The sequence below is a fragment of the Pelobates fuscus genome, chromosome 2 (genome assembly GCF_036172605.1).
Source record: "Pelobates fuscus isolate aPelFus1 chromosome 2, aPelFus1.pri, whole genome shotgun sequence".
NCBI lineage: Eukaryota > Metazoa > Chordata > Amphibia > Anura > Pelobatidae > Pelobates > Pelobates fuscus.
The window spans coordinates 87,534,147-87,552,805 of NC_086318.1; the positions used below are offsets into that span (position 1 = coordinate 87,534,147).

At 41.2% G+C, this 18,659-nt stretch overlaps 1 protein-coding gene across 1 annotated transcript in view; it reads left to right on the plus strand.

Annotated features, from left to right (window-relative positions):
- The window catches only part of WDFY1 (WD repeat and FYVE domain containing 1), a 36,272-nt gene extending 24,041 nt beyond the window's left edge, over positions 1-12,231 (plus strand). The window contains exons 8-12 of the mRNA XM_063442449.1: positions 311-416; positions 2,640-2,741; positions 2,919-3,049; positions 8,358-8,466; positions 10,864-12,231. Coding sequence (XP_063298519.1) covers positions 311-416; positions 2,640-2,741; positions 2,919-3,049; positions 8,358-8,466; positions 10,864-10,923 — 508 coding nt within the window. The 3' untranslated portion in view covers positions 10,924-12,231. The remainder of the gene's footprint in view (positions 1-310; positions 417-2,639; positions 2,742-2,918; positions 3,050-8,357; positions 8,467-10,863) is intronic.
- Positions 12,232-18,659: the final 6,428 nt, after the last annotated feature.

The following is an 18,659-nucleotide window of genomic DNA, read 5'->3' on the forward strand; positions in this document are numbered from 1 at the left end:
TTTTGTGCATTTTTACCAAAAATAGATCCAGTCTTCAGTGTTGCCCAGGTTCCAAAGGGAGCTGTCACCCTATATTTGACGCAAACTATTATACTCAGAGCCAGTGTATGTGTAACTATTGATTCCATAGATTGTTGGTTTAGAATTACCGTTTCTTTGCTGTGCAAGGTATGAGGCAATGCCACTCTATATAGAGCAGAAACTAAATACAAAATCCAGAAATTTTGTTTGTTTATTTTCAGTAGAATTGATGGAATTTGCGATCTGTTTAATTTCATATATCATTTTTTTTGTCTTTTTTCCCCTCTAGTGAAAAAGTGCAGGGTTTGTGTTACCTGCAGCTCACACGGCAGTTAGTCTCCTGCTCAGCCGATGGATGCATCTGTGTCTGGAACATGGATATTGACAGAGAAGAGGTAATAGTCTTATAGTACGGTTACATGCTGGATTACCTAGTAAAGATTGGGGCAGGGTGAGAAGACTCATGTGAAGAAATGCAGTTAGATAGAAAGGATTCTTGTTGCTTTTTTTATGGTAGGTTTTTCTACTCTTGTAGTTGGTAGAGTTTAAAAGAATGTATACAAAAATAAACTATTAAAATATACAAAATAGTAAAAGTTCCTAATGGTACTGGCAGTTGCACAGCAGACTCATGCAAATACTCTCTAAACAGCCAAACAGGATGATTGCTGTCAGTGTTAAAGGAACACTATAGTCACCTAAATTACTTTAGCTAAATAAAGCAGTTTTAGTGTATAGCTCATTCCCCTGCAATTTCACTGCTCAATTTACTGTCATTTAGGAGTTAAATCACTTTGTTTCTGTTTATGCAGCCCTAGCCACACCTCCCCTGGCTATGATTGGCAGAGCCTGCATGAAAAAAAACCTGGTTTCACTTTCAAACAGATGTAATTTACCTTAAATAATTGTATCTCAATCTCTAAATTTAACTTTAATCACATACAATAGGCTCTTGCAGGGTCTAGCAAGCTATTAACATAGCAGGGGATAAGAAAATCTTAAAGGACCACTCTAGGCACCCAGACCACTTCAGCTTAATGAAGTGGTCTGGGTGCCAGGTCCAGCTAGGGTTAACCCATTTTTTTTTTTATAAACATAGCAGTTTCAGAGAAACTGCTATGTTTATTAATGGGTTAAGCCTTCCCCCAAATCCTCTAGTGGCTGTCTCATTGACAGCCGCTAGTGGCGCTCGCGTGATTCTCACTGTGAAAATTACAGTGAGAGCACGCAAGCGTCCATAGGAAAGCATTGTAAATGCTTTCCTATGCGACCGGCTGAATGCGCGCGCAGCTCTTGCCGCGCGTGCACATTCAGCCGACGGGGCGGAACGGAGGAGGATCGGGCGGGACCCTGAGGGTGGGGGCACACTCAGGGCACTAGAGTGGTATTTATGGAAGGCTGTGCAAGCCACATGCAGGGAGGTGTGACTAGGGTTCATAAACAAAGGGATTTGACTCCTAAATGGCAGAGGATTGAGCAGTGAGGCTGCAGGGGCATGTTCTATACACCAAAACCGCTTCATTAAGCTAAAGTTGTTCAGGTGACTATAGTGTCCCTTTAAGTGAATGACACTGTGTGCAGAGATCAACAGAGGGGAGACTAGAGAATTCAGACCAAGTGGTGCGTTCCATGTGCTCAGGCTACAGATAACATATAGTTAAAATTCTAATACCACTGGTATGAGACAAATGTATTGACACATGCCTATTGCTGTGGATTGCACTGTACAAATGCCGATTATGAACTTGTTGTGACGTATAATGCAACCCAGGGTACTATTCTTTACTGTTTTTACTATTCCTCTGCTGTTATTCTTATTGTTTGAAAAATTCTAAATAAAGAATAGAAAAATTATATCAGGTATGAACTTGGGCTGCCTGATTAAGAACTGATTGAATAGCTTAGAGTATCAATGGTTTTACATTACACTCTGAGCTGAGAGTTGATGTGGGTTTGTCTCAGTACCATGCAGGTGAGGATGAAGTCATAGTATATCAAAAACCTTGGATACACTGTAGACAGTGATGCTGCCCTAATCTAGATATATTAGTTGTTTTTTTGGTGAAGTAACTATTCCAGTAGAAATTGTAGAGTAAAGCTATTGCAGTGAAAGCGTCACAAAGGGTCATGTACGATAATGACATATTTACATTATTTACCATATTTCCCGAAAGCCAAGAAAGCTTGGAGAGTACCTTTAAATTAGGTAATAGGATACTCATTTACAAGTACAAAGTATCCGATTGAGGAGAGGTAGATATTAACTATTTGTTATAATACAGTTTTACAGTATAACTCACATCATCTGAAAGTCACGGCTTATTTTATAGTTCTGTTTTGACGTGATTTGTCTGAAGGGCAATGCTTGGCGTTACCTGTTTCTCCTAGTTATTGGAACAAGCACCACATTGTAAATGCAGAGACAATCTTGGTTATCTTTTGGTTCTAACGCTTTTTAGTATTCACACTATAGGCACTCATTCCCCAAGCTAGCACAATGTCCTTTCATCTTTCTCAAAGCGTTGATTGCCTTGATCTCTGCGAAATGCACAGGTATTGCCCCTATCTTTCTTCATTGTGTGTGATGCGCTATCCTTCTTCCACCTGCTATATTTCAGGCTCCTCAGTGGCTGGAAAGTGATTCCTGCCAAAAATGCTCTCAGCCATTCTTTTGGAACATAAAGCAGATGTGGGATACGAAGACAGTGGGATTACGACAGGTATTGTAATAGTTTTTCATGTGAACTTTTTGCTCTTTTTTTTCTTCTGGGACTGCTGCCTCATGTCTGCAGTAATTTATTTTCTATTTATTTATGAATTTGTCTCACATTCCTTACTTTGCCTCATTGAAAAAGCTGGTGTATTTATTCATGTGAGACCTGTTCTTCTTCAAACAGCACCACTGCAGGAAGTGTGGCCAGGCTGTGTGCGGGAAGTGCAGCACGAAGAGATCCACTTACCCCATCATGGGGTTCGAGTTTCAAGTGCGAGTTTGCGACTCATGCTACGAGACAATCAAAGATGAAGAGTGAGTATCAGTGGAACTGGAGAGATTTTCTTTCTCTTTTATTTTAATTTATTTTAATTTTTAAATAATAACATGGATGCCAATTGCTGAATTGGACCAATTGCAATTAATCCAGTGATTTGTTTTATGATTTTTTTTTTTTGGTTTATTTTCTTCTTCTAATAAGTGCAATGATTTGAGCAGTTTGCACTGTTGTTATTGTGAAGGTAGTCAATTGCACTTGTAGTGCCAAAAGTAGTCCATAAATGGTCCATAGTAGAAATGACCCACTTAGCACTCATTTTCAATGGTTATGAACTGCGTTTGGCTGCCTGACCTCTTAACACTGTTCTGTATATATTGATGCAAAGCTCACTGCATGTTATCAGAACTTTTAAATACAGAGGAATCCACTAGGGTGTTTTTGGCATAGAGCAAGAGGGGGCTTTCACCCTAGGAAATTTAATTTCTTGTGTGTTTATGGCACTTTAGAGGGACATAGAATGTGACGGCAGATAAGAACCATTGGGCCCATCTAGTATGTTCAAGTTTCTAAATACTTTCATTAGTCCCTGGCCTTATCTTAAGTCTAGGATAGCCTTATGCCTATCCCATGCATGCTTAAACTCCTTTACTGTGTTAACCTCAACCACTTCAGCTGGAAAGCTATTCAATGCATCCACTACCCTCTCAGTAAAGTAATACACCTTGATATTATTTTGAAACCTTTGCCCCTCTAATTTAAGACTGTCCTCTTGTTGTGGTAGTTTTTCCTCTTTTAAATACAGTCTCCTCCTTTACTGTGTTGACTCCCTTTATGTATTTAAATGTTTATTTTTTATTTTTTTGCAGTGCAAATGAATATTACAAACAGACTTGAGGTGCCCCAAAAGCAGTCCTCAGGCATTTGTTCCCGTTTAACATGCAGGGCATTGAATTAACTAGCAGAATTTTATGTGTTCAGGCTTGGTTCAGTAAAGCGTCAGCAGTAAAAGTAAAATTAGCATGCAAACAAGCGGAATCATATTTAGTAACTTCCAGCATTGAAAGTGAATTTCTAGTTTACACAGGCTTATGTGTTGTGTGGAGGTACGCCGTGCCGGTCCCAGGTTCTGGTGTCATATGAGGAACATGTTTGTTGGGCTTGCCTGACGCTCCAGCTCCTGTGTTTTTGGGAGCGAGTGTCGGCACCCATGCCATGCGGCTCCCCCGCCCGCCGCGTTGGTCGCTGGTTTCTGCTTTGCTGGGCGGCAGTTTTGGGGATTCAAGGTAGGGGCCCACAACAGCGGCGCCGGGTTACCGGGCGGATCCATGGGGCCACCGTTTTCACTGCTTGTCTGCGGGTTAGACCCTGGTTGCAGAGTTTCGTCCAGAAGCTCTTACAGTGCTGATCAAAAGCCTCCAGGGGCCCTGTCGCTTGCTTGGTGCTTGTGTCTGTTGCTGTGGTTTGCTGCTGGGCCGCCATCTTGGGTGCGGCTCCTCCGCGTCTCTGTTCCCAGAGAGACTCCGGGTTGCCGGCCAGCGGGGACCGGGATGACCCCCACCGGTCCAAGGGGGAGGGGGGGTTTAGGAGCAGAGTGGGTCTGCTGGACGTACCAGTCGGCAGGGAAGTCGGCTGCCCTTCCCCCTCCTAGCAGTCTGCAGGCCTCAACGTGTAGCCGCGGTTTACGGTACCGTGGGCTTTTGGGAAAGGTATCTGCCATGTCATCGCAGTATCCCTGGTTGATTTAGCCTAGTGTGGCGTCAGTCGCTTGGAGGTTTCCGGGGTTTTTCCCAGAAGGCCAGTCCATCGAGCGAGAGCTCATACAGCACACGTCCGCTCAGCTCAGAGTTCAAACTCCGCCCCCCGTATTTAAATGTTTCTATCCCCCCATCTCGTCTTTCCTCCAAGCTATACATGTTTACCTTTCCCTTGTAAGTTTTATCAGTGCCTATATCCTGATCAGAGATATGATCCTCTCCCCTCCCCCCCACCCAATGCTGTGTGTATTGTTTTTCCCACCATAATTTAAGGTTTTCTCTCTAAGCATCCCTGTGTGTGTGTGTGTATGTATGTATATATATATATATGTATGTATATATGTATATGTATATATATGTGTATGTGTATGTGTATATATATGTATATGTATATGTAAGGTGAAGATTTTAACATTTGTCAGCAGTGCGCGCTGACAGACCTAATTTCTGCACAGAATTGACATTTAGACAGACCTAAGTCACGTGTGCTGGCAGTGCAACTAGCCCCCACCACACAATTAAAACTATTTTTTTTTTTTAATAAAATAATAATAATTTTGGGGGTTGTGCGGAAGAATAAAACCTTTTCAAACGCCACAACAGTATAGCTATACACATATAGATTAGGCAGTGGCATGTCCGGTTGCACATTTTATGATTTATACAGCACGCTGAATGTATCTGGTGTTGCTCAATGGTTAGAAGTTATATGAATGTGTAGTCTGGATTAATGGGGGTGATGTCGAGCTAAAGGGGAGAGTAGTGCGGTAGGTCTGATGCCTTTCCCCCTGTGGGAGAGTTGTTAGTACTATTTTGAGGCAGAGAGACGTGTCGTCCACCGTCATCTGATGGTGTGTCATCTAGGTCTCTAGTGGAGAGTTGGGGCCAGCCAGGGAATACATGCGTCAGGTTTGCCCACATCTCCTATACTGTCCCATTGCTGTTAGTGTCAGATTTTCCGCCTACCTATCTGTGGCCCTGGGGAGTGGCGGCTAAAGGTGTCTAGTAGGCGGGGGGGGAGGGGTTGTATTGTTCGTTAGACCGTCCGAGCTGGGGGTGAGTGTAAGTTAAACTGAGTGTCACACGAGTCAGGCAAGTAGGTTATAAACATAAACAGGTTAAACTAAACTTTAAAACCATATAGTTGTTCAAGTCGTTGTTGCTGCATACGCGGCCTTGCGCCGTTCTTGCGGGACAAATTCGGTCGCCGGGTTCCATCTCTGCTGTGCTTTCACCGAGGTCTGTGGCTCAGGTTGTGTTATAGAGTCCCGAGAAAGTCCCAGAGCTGGTAGAAGGGCTGTTGCCTCACGGAGATCTGTGACCTGGTGCTCGTCGTCTCTGACTACTTGGAGTGTGCGTGATATGTTCCAGCGATATGGTATTCTGTGCTTTCTAAGAAGAGGTGAATGGCTGGAGGGTGCGTCTTCATGCTAGTGTGCTGCCCGAGATATCTGCATAGAAGGTCAGGGACGTTGACTCGAAGGTGTAGGGTGTATTTCCCCTTACTGCAGCCATCATCGCAGCTTTGTCTCTACTGTGCTGTAATCGGACCACTAGGTCTCTTGGTACCTCCGCAGGAGCTTTTGGTGACTTTGTTACCCTGAAGTGGCCATCCACCCCTACTGCTTTTGCCTGCTTCGGAGGGAGAAGAGCCCTCATTAGGCGCCATAAGAGGTGGGGTATTTCTGCCTCCGGTATGTTCTCTGGGATGTCTCTTACTTTTGTTCCTGCGCCTGGCGTCCTCCAGCATTTAGAAATGTCTGTCGTTCAATTCTTGTTGTTGCAGCTTTTGTACTGCCTGCTGGAGCGTGGTTATCTGCCGCATATTGATGGTGGAGGTATTTTCGAGGTCTCCAATCCGGCCTTTCAGGCCTTGTAAATCTGCTCTGATGTCTTTGAGCATATTTCTCTGTAAGTCAGCCAGGAGTTCTTTTAGGACTGCGGTGGTTACTGGTGATGTATCAGAGTTCATTGAGGCCACTGGGATGAGCGCGTGATGGGAATTTCCTCCATCTCCCCCTCGACACACAGGTCGACCGACAGCTCTGAGAATGTATCAGGGTAGGCGGCCATCTTGGGCCCGGCTGTGCCATGTGCCTGTCTCCACATTTCCCCGATGTTTAAGCCCATCTTAGGCTTGTCCGCTTTTTGTTTTCCTCCGCGGGGTCTCTGGTGTCCAGGCAGGTAATTTCTGCTGGTTTTGTGAGTGTTTATTGCTTGCGACAGAGCTCCCGGTGGATTCGAACGCTTAGCTCAGAAGTTCCAATTAAAATGATTTCTGTATGTGCAGTTTTTAAAGCAGAAATACTACACATACATACTCCTGCCACTATGCCACTTGAAATCACTGAAGTGGTCATGGTGGTTGGAGTAACCTTTTAAAGGACAGAAAGGGCATATTTAATATGCTATATATAATGTATACACAACATTGGTTCTGAATACAATTTTGGGTGAGGGGGGGGGGGTGTAATTTTCAAAATGGATCCATGCCTCATGTCTATTATCTAAATGAAATTTTGGTACTTAACGCTAACCCTTTAACAACCCTACCCCTAACCTATGATTACCTCCGTATTAACCCTTTCCCTACACCCTACAATAATACTAACGCTACCCATAACAAGGGATTTCTCTGCTAAATCAGTAGAGTACTGTCCGATTGCCGCCATCTGGCTGTTTTCAGCATAACCGTGCAATCTCCCTATCCTGCTGTGCCTGACGATTACTATGTGATTGGTCCTGGACAGCTGACGAAGCCCAGCACATATCACAATCGTCAATTGTGGCTTAGTGATCATGCAGCTGTGATTTTGAGCCTGCCCCCAGTTTGAGGGAGACCCCCAGGATCTGAAAAGACATTGACAGGGTCTCCCTCAAACTGGGGGCAGGCTCAAAATCACAGCTGCATGATCACTAAGCCAGAATTTCATTAGATTTAAAGGACTGTATGCAGAGTGCTTCATATAGCTTATCTGTCCACCTTGGCCACTAAATATGTCCCCAGCTGACAAAGGGGACACCACTGGAAGTGATTGATACCAAAGTCTCCCTTGTGTGAGACAGGAATTTAACCCTGCTCACACCAAGTCGTGCTCACATTCTAATGTCATTAAAGCGCACTCTGTGGAGGATGGCATGGACCCCACCGTTAAGTTTAAACTTTACTGTACCCAGGGAGATGATTTTAATATCCCTGAGTGTACAATACTGCATTTAGATGTTGTAGCTGTTCCATTATTGTCCTCTCTATTTTTTTTTTCTCTTCACGTGCTTCTCTTCACATGTTTTTGTTGTTGTTGCTGTTCTAAAAAAACTGCTTCATTTGGCAAAGAATACTTCACTGTATCACAGCTAGACACCCAGTTTGCAGTGTTCCTTACAACAAAATGTTGGCTAGGATGTGGTCTATGTGACAACTGCCGGACCAGGGAAGTGGGACTAATTTCGGCACATAAATGATGGTCATTCTGTTTGCATTTTTATTTTGCAGAATTAATTTCCCTTAACTGCCTTCCTTTTAACAGTAAATAGCTACTGGCATCTGTTGCTTCTGTGATTCACAAACTTATCTTTCCTTTTCATGAAGTCGAACATCGCTGGCCACATTCCATGAGGCCAAACACAACATCTGCTACATGACAATGGACATCTCTCGAGGGCTTATGGTGACCTCTGGTACAGACCGGCTGGTGAAGGTATGCCAAATCTGAGCAAACATTCAAACAATAGGGGGTGCTATTTAGCTGAACAGATACATGCATAGCTCTATATCATTCTAGTGTATGAAGCATCCAGCTCTCCTTTTTTAATTAAAGGAAATACAAATTATTTAATGAAGTGCAGGCCATGTTAATAACTTATTATAGTTTTCCGATTTTACTAACAGAACATATCTTTAAAATATATATGTGTGTGTGTGTATATATATATATATATATATATATATATATATATATATATATATATATATATATGTATATGTGTATGTATATATATATATCAGTTCCAATATATTCCAAGGCTATGAACAAAAGGCATAGACAGCATGCAAGTAAACGGACAACACTCTTCTTAATTATGTTTTTTTTTTTATGTTCCAATAAAGATAAAACATTAAACTCTGAATGGCCCTGTACTGAATCAGGTAAAACGGTCTGCTGCTGTATGGGGCCATTCAGAATAAAAAAAATCCAGCATTGTTCATGTTATTTAACAATATTGCTAACCAGGCTCCCAATGGACCTGATTTACATCTGGATGGCTGAAATTTGGACACAAATGCTGAAAATCCAGGCCTGGATGCTTTAAATCTGGTCCCGAAACCTTGTTGCTGCGATAGTTAACCATGTGGTCACTGGCCTGTGCTTGCTAGCCAGCTGTCACATTAAAGTTTAGAATAATAAATGTAAAAAGCCTATGGGAGGTCAGTATGACCACTATCCTACTATAAGGGAGGTTATAAACATCCCTGATGTGCTGGTGGGGCCATATTTAAAAAAGTGAGGTCCCAGCCCTCAGCCACCCCCCCCAAAAAATAATAAATTGATTAATTAGAGATTGGCCCACCATTACTGCTCAGTCACTAGAGAGGGCCTGTAGAATAAAGGGGGAGGGGCCTAGTCTCCCCCAATTAATGGGCCCACATAGGCAACAGGTTGGGGCTGTAGTTGAAAATACAAGGGTGGGGGTGGATGTACTATTGCCCAGTCTCCCCTAAATTGTCATTGTTCTTCCTCTTTCAGGTGGCTAGGGATCCCCCAGCCCATAGCCACTCCCTTCCAATACAACTAACCTACCTACCGCCCCTTTATCTTATAATAGCAATGGGAGGGCCCAATACCACTAATAACTCTTAGGCAAAGAAAAGGTTTTTTTTTTTTTTTACAGTAAGAGCAATAAGGATATGGAATTCTTTGCCTGAAGAGGTGTTTTTTTTCAGAGTCTATACAGATGTTTAAACTGCAATTGGATAAATACTTGCAAAAACAGAACATACAGGGATATAATTTCTAATTAGTGGGGTAATAGCTGCTTGATCCAAGGAGACATCTGACTGCTATTTTTGGGTAAAGAAGGAATTTTTTCCTAGTTTGTTGCAAAATTGGAAGCGCTTCAGACTGGGTTTTGTGAGGAAGGCCGAACTTGATGGACGCAAGTCTCTTTTCAGCTATGTAACTATATAACTGTAAAAAAAAGTTTTTTTTTATTAATCATACCTACCATCAGATTTCCAAGATATAATCCATAATAAACTCTTGTGCATCTAACTGGTCAGTTGCCGTTTCAGTGGAGTTGGCTGAATTCAGTCAAGAAAAGCTTTAGTGAATATGAAATTTGCCATTCCAGTTGGAATTTCGGACATTTGGTAGACTACTACCAAATGGTGGCATTTGACATCTGTTTAAAAGCCAAGCGTTTTACTTCTCTTCCATGCCAATTGTAAAACAAGGCAGACCTGTTTCCTAGGGGTATCATTTTCTAACATGATGAATCAATGAAGTGTGACTTCTTGGGAATTAAAAGTAAATAGGAAAATTTCTCCAAGTTGGCCGTTTTCTGTTTGGCTATGTCGACTTAAAATTTGAAATTCACTTTGAATTCCCAGCAATTCACAAGTTAGTCAGTAAATATGTTAGTACATCAATAAAGATGTCAACACCAAGGTCCCTGTTTCTGAGTTGGCATAACCGCTATTTGAATAAAGAAGTGGTGTTATCAGTATCCTATTTGGAAACCCCAAATTTATGAAACTCCATTAGACACTGCAGACTGGTTTGGGAAGCACTAGACTTCGAGATCTTATTTTGACGTACAAAGATCCTGGCACAGCTGGTATTTTTCTGTTTATAAATCCTATGGGAAGTTACATGCTTTATGATGAAAGGAATATGTGATATAAGTTCTGTCAATACACTTATTATAGAGCTAGAAAAAGCAAACATCTGTCTCTTGGGGGGGGGGGGGGGGGGACATTTAAAACTAAAGCACTTATAATCAAGAAATGTATCTGAATATAATTTTGCATTGGAATGAAATCAAATTATCAGCATTTACAGATGTGACTTCTTCAATTTAAGTGTTTATCGTTTCAGATTTGGGACATGACGCCCACAGTTGGCTGTAGTCTGGCCACTGGATTCTCACCACGCTGATACCTTAAACTCTGAAGTCCTGAGGAATGCACCTTATGTACAGCCACGCACGAGTGCACTACCACAAGCCAGCCATTTGTAATCTCTTAAGTTCTCTGTAGCCTATGACAGCAAGTCAATGAAATAGAGCTCTCCCACCTCAACAAGGAGATGCCTTAATCACCAGGAAGTCATACAACTTATGTTCTCTTATGATTATTCTGTGCACTTAACCCATGAGAGGTTTGATAGTCTTAACTGTACTTTCTTTAGCCAAGAAAGTGATTTATCTCTGTATTATGGCCACAGTGAGCTTAATGCACCTGCCGAAACAGAAGACGAACGGACAGTATTTTAAAACAATACAAATAATTTCTTGGAAGCATTGATCCTATTGAATTTAAATATAGTTACATGTGATTGTTCTGATTAGATCTCTTAGTAACTATCAACATTTATTCTTAGATATTTGGTTTAACATATCTAATGAGGTCTACCATTTAAAATGGCTTCTTTGCTAGGTCCTGCTCTAACCACAATACTTCCATGACAGCTCTCTCACATTCTTGGAGAATGTATGGAACGCTGTGTGTCTTGGTGTCTTTCTCGTTGTGTCTGAAAATGTTTAAGTCTTTTGTTTTCTAAATAGATGGTCTTGGTGAGACGTGGCAAACAGCAGACTTTCGTATAGTTATAGAATGACAACTTCCAAGACTGGAAGCTGAGCTTCTTTTGCAGGAGAGAGCTACATGTTTGGCTCTCCCTGATCTAGACAGACACACATTAGCTGTAAAAAGTGTGGTTATACATAATCATGTGCACATGTATACAAAATCCTTTCCTATGTGCAAACCGGGATGGGATTTTTATACAATGCAAATAAATCAATTAAATTCTGGGGCAAAATTCTGAAGGTGGAACGGTCACCAGGGAAACCAGTGGAATGTTTCTTCTGACTCCTCCATTGTAGAACTCTAGAATTGCTCTTTGGAAGTAATCCCTTCTGGATGTTTAGTTGTTGAAATGAAGAACATTTTTCCTGAATCACCATCATTTCCTTGCGGCAGTCAAGAATCTGGCAGATCCTTACATGTTAACAGTGACAGATTGTGCTTGGAGGCGGCTTGCCAGGTACATAGATAACTTATTTAGAAAATAACTTGTTCATGTGATAATTTAAATGCAGAAAAATTACCTTACTGGGCACACAAGCTTATTAAGCATCACAGTCACACATTCTTATTCAGTCTGTCGCTTTGAAGACACGGGTCTGAATTACAATTTTCATTCTGTCCATTTTCCACATAAGGAAAAAACTATTTTATGAAAAGATTGCAATAAAACAAGAAAAGTTACTTGGTGAAGTTGGCGATCTATATTTTTCCACACTTCTAATGTTTAATGCATTGTGTGTGTGGATCATTTTACTACGTACTAACCTTTTTCATGTTACTTATTGTCTAGGAAGCAATAGTTCTGTCCTTTGGCCTTGAAACCATCTCACAACATTTCTCACTAACTGCAACAAAATTGTTAAATAAAAGAAACTCAAACTGTAAACCAAATGTATTATGCCTTGTAATTTGTCACTTTGTCTCCGTTTGTAGGTTGCCTTTTCAGTACAATATAATACACATGGAGTTATGCCTGTGATTTATTCTATATCGTATGTGGCTTGGTCGCCACACCACGCCTCTATATAAGTGTGAGCATATGTGATTGTGAGTTGTTTTTTGTTTTAGAACATCTCTGAGGGTGGAGTTTACGGTTTTCTAACAATATGTTAAATGCAATCAGTTTATGGTCTAACGATTGGTTTATCCAAAGAGAACTAATATTCTTAAAGTGATATCATTTTAAATTGAATTTATGTATTGATATCTTCTTAACAACCAAATCATTAATCTTTGCCAGATCTGTATTGTAAATTCATGGTAAATTACCTAATTTTATTTAAAGTACCCAAAAACAGATCATCAATCTCCTTACCAAGTTAGTCAGTTATAAAGCCTGGCTTAACTGTAAATGGAAACTACCATAAACGCTACAACTACAGCTTATTGTAGGAGATATTTTGCAAACAGTCTTTGAGTGCCTTCCTTCCTGTTTTATCAAATGGTTTTGACAAAAACTGGGGGTCACTGCACTCAAACAGCCTATCTACCAGTGACTTAATACCTATAATTGCTTTCCAGTGTATACTAAAATGAGGATGGGCCCCGTAAGTCTCTTTCATATGCCTACTTCAATAAACTGTAGTGGTTATGGTGTGTAGTGCCACTTCAACTCAGGTATTAAAAACTGCCAACTGTCTAGAGTTTAGGGATTCTCCATGTGTGTTTAAATGCATATATTGACGGCGGTCCTATTGGACTGCTTGGGCTCCACTGTTTTTAGAATGAACACTGGCTAAACTCTTCCTGATATCCAGACAGAATTTCCAACAAACACTTTAATTCTTGAAATTCTCAAACACTCTCATGTTTTTTTGTTGTTGTTTTTTTTGTTTTTGTTTCTAGAATGTCTGAACACTTTAGTGCTTCTGACTAAGGCGTATCTTGCTGCAATAGTATTTACCCAAAATAAGGAGTGCTGCTCTATATCTTCAAGAACAACATGTACAGGATTTATTATGACAATCAATTCTCTTCTGAGGATTCCAGTGGAGTCTACTGGTGTTCTATTGCACCTACAATATCTGTCACTATGTCTGCAAATCAACACATTTGTTGGCTATTTTGTCTGAATTTATTTACGGTTGGATTGTTTGATACGTTTAGTCAAATATTGCTAGGTGCTAGTGGAACACATCTTTATCAATGTTTTTGCCGTCGTATGATGGAATAAATGTTAAGTGACAGCTCACACAATCATGGTTGTATGTTGGTGCACTTTGGTTCTTTTGGGTCAGCAATAGATTCATACAATATGCTTGCTCTGTTCTATCTTCCAGATTACTTTATAGAACTACCGACAAGACTGTCATAACAATAACAGTCTTTGGATTTTTTTTTTATTTTTTTATTTGTGTATGTGATAATAGTGATCCCAGTCACGGAAAATTTGAGGTCTACCTTTAAAAACATTTTACTAGACTATCAGAGATCTGCCTTTTGTGTTCCTTAGTGGTCATTGTCAATTATCTGTTATTTTTTCTAATAAAATTATTCTGGAAACTACACTGATAATTCTGTCTTTCTTAATTTCCACAGATTATCTAGTATTGACTTAAATTCTTTTTTTTTTCTTTTTTACAATGCAGTATTTTTTTTTTTTTAAATTCTTTATTTTTCTGTGCACGAAAGAGAGGCAGACAGTCTCACATTGCCCCAACAGCATCTGCAAGATTAACATTGTTCAACATAATACAGTTGTAAGGCATGGTGAACAATTGCACATTTTTTTTATTATGATTAAGTTAGACTGACCTGTCTAGACATGAGATGCGTTCTAATCTGGTCAGTAGTGTTGATTAACTGGACTGGACAAGTTACTTAAATATGAGTTAAACACAAGCCTGGCACATATGTTTAGCTGTGAAAGGTAAAAGAACGCCTATTCAGTAATAAGAGCTACTAGACTGTGATTGCGAAATGATGCTTTGCTTTACAGAACTTGCTAAGTAAAATACTACAGATTCGCTATGCATAGGTGAAACATAAAATTTCAGGCTAAATGAACACAATGTGTGAGCCACTGATACCCCCTACGTCAACCCGCCACTGCCCTGCTTAAGATAAGTCGTTCTTGGGGGGCGGGGCCAAGCCAGCAAACTGAGCAGACGTGTGTAAACTGGGCTCCTGCCTTACTTATCGATAACACACAGATACTTGCTAAAATCGAGAAACCAAGCAAACCGGGGTACACTCCCTACAACAGGGGTGACCCGGGGATCAGCCCGATATCTGTCACAAGCGATTTGGTGACCGGGAACCCAAGGTGGAGAGCTGCGGCCTACTGATGGTGGGAACGGGGAGAGACGGCCGCTCTCCTTGCCCAAGCGGTATTGACACAGACCCACCAATGCCCTGCTCCCCCCCCTGGACCGGCGGGGGTCATCCCGGTCCAGCCCTGAGGGGCAACCTCTCTGCCCGGACTCCAGGGGTGGAACCCAGCGAGCAGCAAGAAAGGGCGCAGCCAGGCAAGATGGCCGATGCCACGTGTGCTCGAAGCACAGAGAAAACTGACCTCGAGGCCAAAATGGATGAGCTGTTTGCCAGGTTTTGGAGGAAGATAGCAATCCGGGAGCAACAGGCTACAACACACAATCTGGCAACCCCACCTGACCGCAAACTAAAGGGCCCCTGCCACAGCCGCGCTAACAAGCACCCGACGACATCTCAAAGATGGTGCCGCAGACGGAGGCCTCTCCAGCATGCACGCAAACACCCACGACCGAGCCACATGGCAAGGCCAGCTCGAATGGGCCCAAGGGCCCCCACTAGACCCGGCACACGGTTGAGAACCACAACGCAACCTCCAGCCAGCGGGCCGGCCTCACAGCACCGAGCACAGCCACCGCCAAAGAGGGCCACAGTGACCCAGACAAAGAGACCACCCACCGTCAACAACGGCACAGATATTCATGGCGACAGGCGGCTGAGAACACCAATTGCATCCACACTGTCCCTCCTTGCTCGATCCCAGCAGGACTCTCAAGCGCCCGCAAAGTCCTCTCCCACGCGTGGTATAGGCTGACAGAGCACCCATACTCCTGTCTGGTGCAGAAGCACCTGAATAGAGCCTCTGCCGCTCAGGACGCTACCCAGACCCTACAACAGCCTCCACAACCGAGCTGGACTTGACACTTGAGTAACCCTCACTGCCTGAATGTTTGTTTTATATCCTATGCTTCTCCCTTCAACACTTTACTTTGTTTTCTCACACTAATAATCTCCTTATTGTACCATTTTATGTTCACCACACGAGGCCATGTCCCCATGAGGCTTGTTGCCTGCCACTCACATATTTCTTTTATAATCGATAACGAGCATATTCGTTGCCAAGCTTGTTTAGTAACAAGCCTAACCATGCTTTTATGCAATATGCTTAAATATGTACAACGTTCTAGATGCTACCTGCTAAGTAAACGTTGTAATTCCAAGAATACTTACTCGCCCACTAACATACCCTGCATAAGCATGTATCACTAGCCTAGCGTTGTGCAATGATACCCAGACATGTCTTGTTAGCATGATATATTTCTCTCTTTATTAGCTCTTAGGCATAGAAGTCTTAGCCTGTTCTAGCACTGTTATCTGATAGCAATGTTATGCTTAGTGATTTTCCTTTTTATTCTTAAACCACATCAATATGGTATGCCTCAGGCGATTAAGCAGGTGACACCAACACCTCAATACATCAGTCAGTTAATCTGTAACCCAGCATGTTTTATTAATCTGTTATTTAAGTATACAATAATCTCTCAAGACCTAGCCTGTATATCATACATGATTAGAAAGCACTAGCATGCTGGCACAGTTAACGCTATATATATATGTATGCACAACCTGTATTGTGTAACGCCTAGTTTAAACACTGTCCTAGCCCACCCACAGTTTAAAACTACTATCAGCAAGTATAAATCATACACATAATCATATCTGAGGCGGGAAGGACTAGGAACGGTATAAACATATGGGACATCTAGCTCCTTAAACATTACAATCTCAGAACATTTTTTAATCCTGAAGCACTCGGATTCTACGCATGTAACTGTTAAATTTGTAAGATCATCATTTAAAAATTAGCATGTAACCTCAAACAAAAATGCGCTACTGTTCATGCCACTGTTTAGCCTGTTTAATATGCACACGTACGCTGTTGTGGCGTTTGTCGTTATTATTGTAATCACCTGCGCAACAAAAATAAAGAATTAAAAAAAAAAAAAAAAAGATAAGTCGTTCTTAGATGATCCAGATTATATTTGCCTAGTACAGATCATAAATATAAACATGTCAACAGAAACATAATGCAAAAAAAACTAAATTATATTCATTGGGAAGACGCTGACCGGAGGGGGGATGACGTAGGACGTGGGACGGCGCACGGAGGCACGCCGCGTCTCGCGGGTTTTTTTCCTTGGCCGGAAGATGGGAGACACTGAGCAGAGCGGGGCGTTGTGAGGGAAGACGCCTGATTTGCTTTCCGCTGCGGTTGGCGGTACTGGGCGAAGCGGTGTTGCTGAGCGGTTGCTGAGCGGTCGAGAGAGAAGACAGGTCCCAAACGCTTATTTTTCTAAGTGGAAAACTAATTCCGTCCGCCCAGTGACTGCTGGAAAAGAGTGATGGGAGTGATGGGAGTGACCCCCCAGGACACTTAAACGGAGAAGTGGATAAGTATACCGGCTGGTTTGCTATATATATATGCTACATGTATGCTATATCCACGTATTAGCTAACAGAGCTTATATATCACCCAGTCACTCAGTCACTAAGTGTACATTAAGGTCCATATTCAGGTTTTATACCCTACTATGTATTACTATTTACTACTATTGCACTACTATCGCAGTAATTGATATCCTTATCTTCCTTTAATCATTTACTAAGAACTATTAAGATTTAAAGGAAACCTTACTGAGAAAAAAATATAGGAACATAAAACAAAAAAAAAAAATATAAAAAAAAATATATAAAAAAAAAAAAAACAGAGAAAGAAATAGAACGCTAATAGAAAGAGAAAGTGAAAGAGAAGGGAAAGAGAGGAGGAGTAAATGGCCTCAAAAAAAAACTCAGAAGGTAAACAGAATTTAAAAAGAACTGTTAAAAAACAAGAACCAGCTATAGAAAGGAGGACTTCAGGTTTTTTCTCTCCCCAATTAAACAAGGGGAGTAGTACTAAATCTATACAAGAAGAATCAATACCTATATTGGACCCCAAAGAGACTGAGATAGACAAAACTTTGTCAGATAGCTCATGGGAAGAAAACGTATCTATCACTGCCGGTTATTTATCCAAATGCCTGGAGATCCAATTTGAGAAAATAAAAGAAGAAATAAACCTGCAGTCTAGAGAAATAAAAAATGAGATTCTAAATATAGGAAGAAGAGTGGTATTGTTAGAAGAGAAGACGGACCAAATAAATATACAACAAAAAAACAATACGGATAATATAAATAAATTGGATGAAACTCTAGAGACCCTGAAAAAGAAGATTACGGATTTAGAAGATAGATCTAGAAGACAAAACCTCCGAATTAGGGGGATCCCGGAGACTGTTGTAAATGCAAATCTAGAAGACTATTGTGTAGAGTTTTTTTTGTTTCTGGGGGTTAATTCAGATAACGGCACAAGCGGCATTGAAAGATGTCATAGAATTTATAAACCTGGTAACGTACCAGAACAAGCCCCGAGAGACACAATTATTTGCCTACAATCATTCCGTTTCAAGACGCAAATTATGAAGGCAATGACAACAAAAGACCTGAAGGGGTCAATCTTCCATCAAATTAAGATTTTTCAAGATCTCTCATACCAGACCAGACTTCAAAGGACATTTTTTACCAATCAGACAGAGGTCCTTAGAAAAAATGCAATTAAATATGCCTGGGGATTTCCGACACGTATAAACCTAACACATAATAACCAAAGACTGACCTTCGATAAACCGCAGAAATTAGAACAATGGCTACTAGAAGGGAATTTAAAATAAGTTATTGCACAAGGTATTTTTTTTTTTATTTTTTTTTTCCCTCGCACATATATAACACAACATAAAACAAATAAATTAGGATTAAAGCTACACTAGAGGCCAT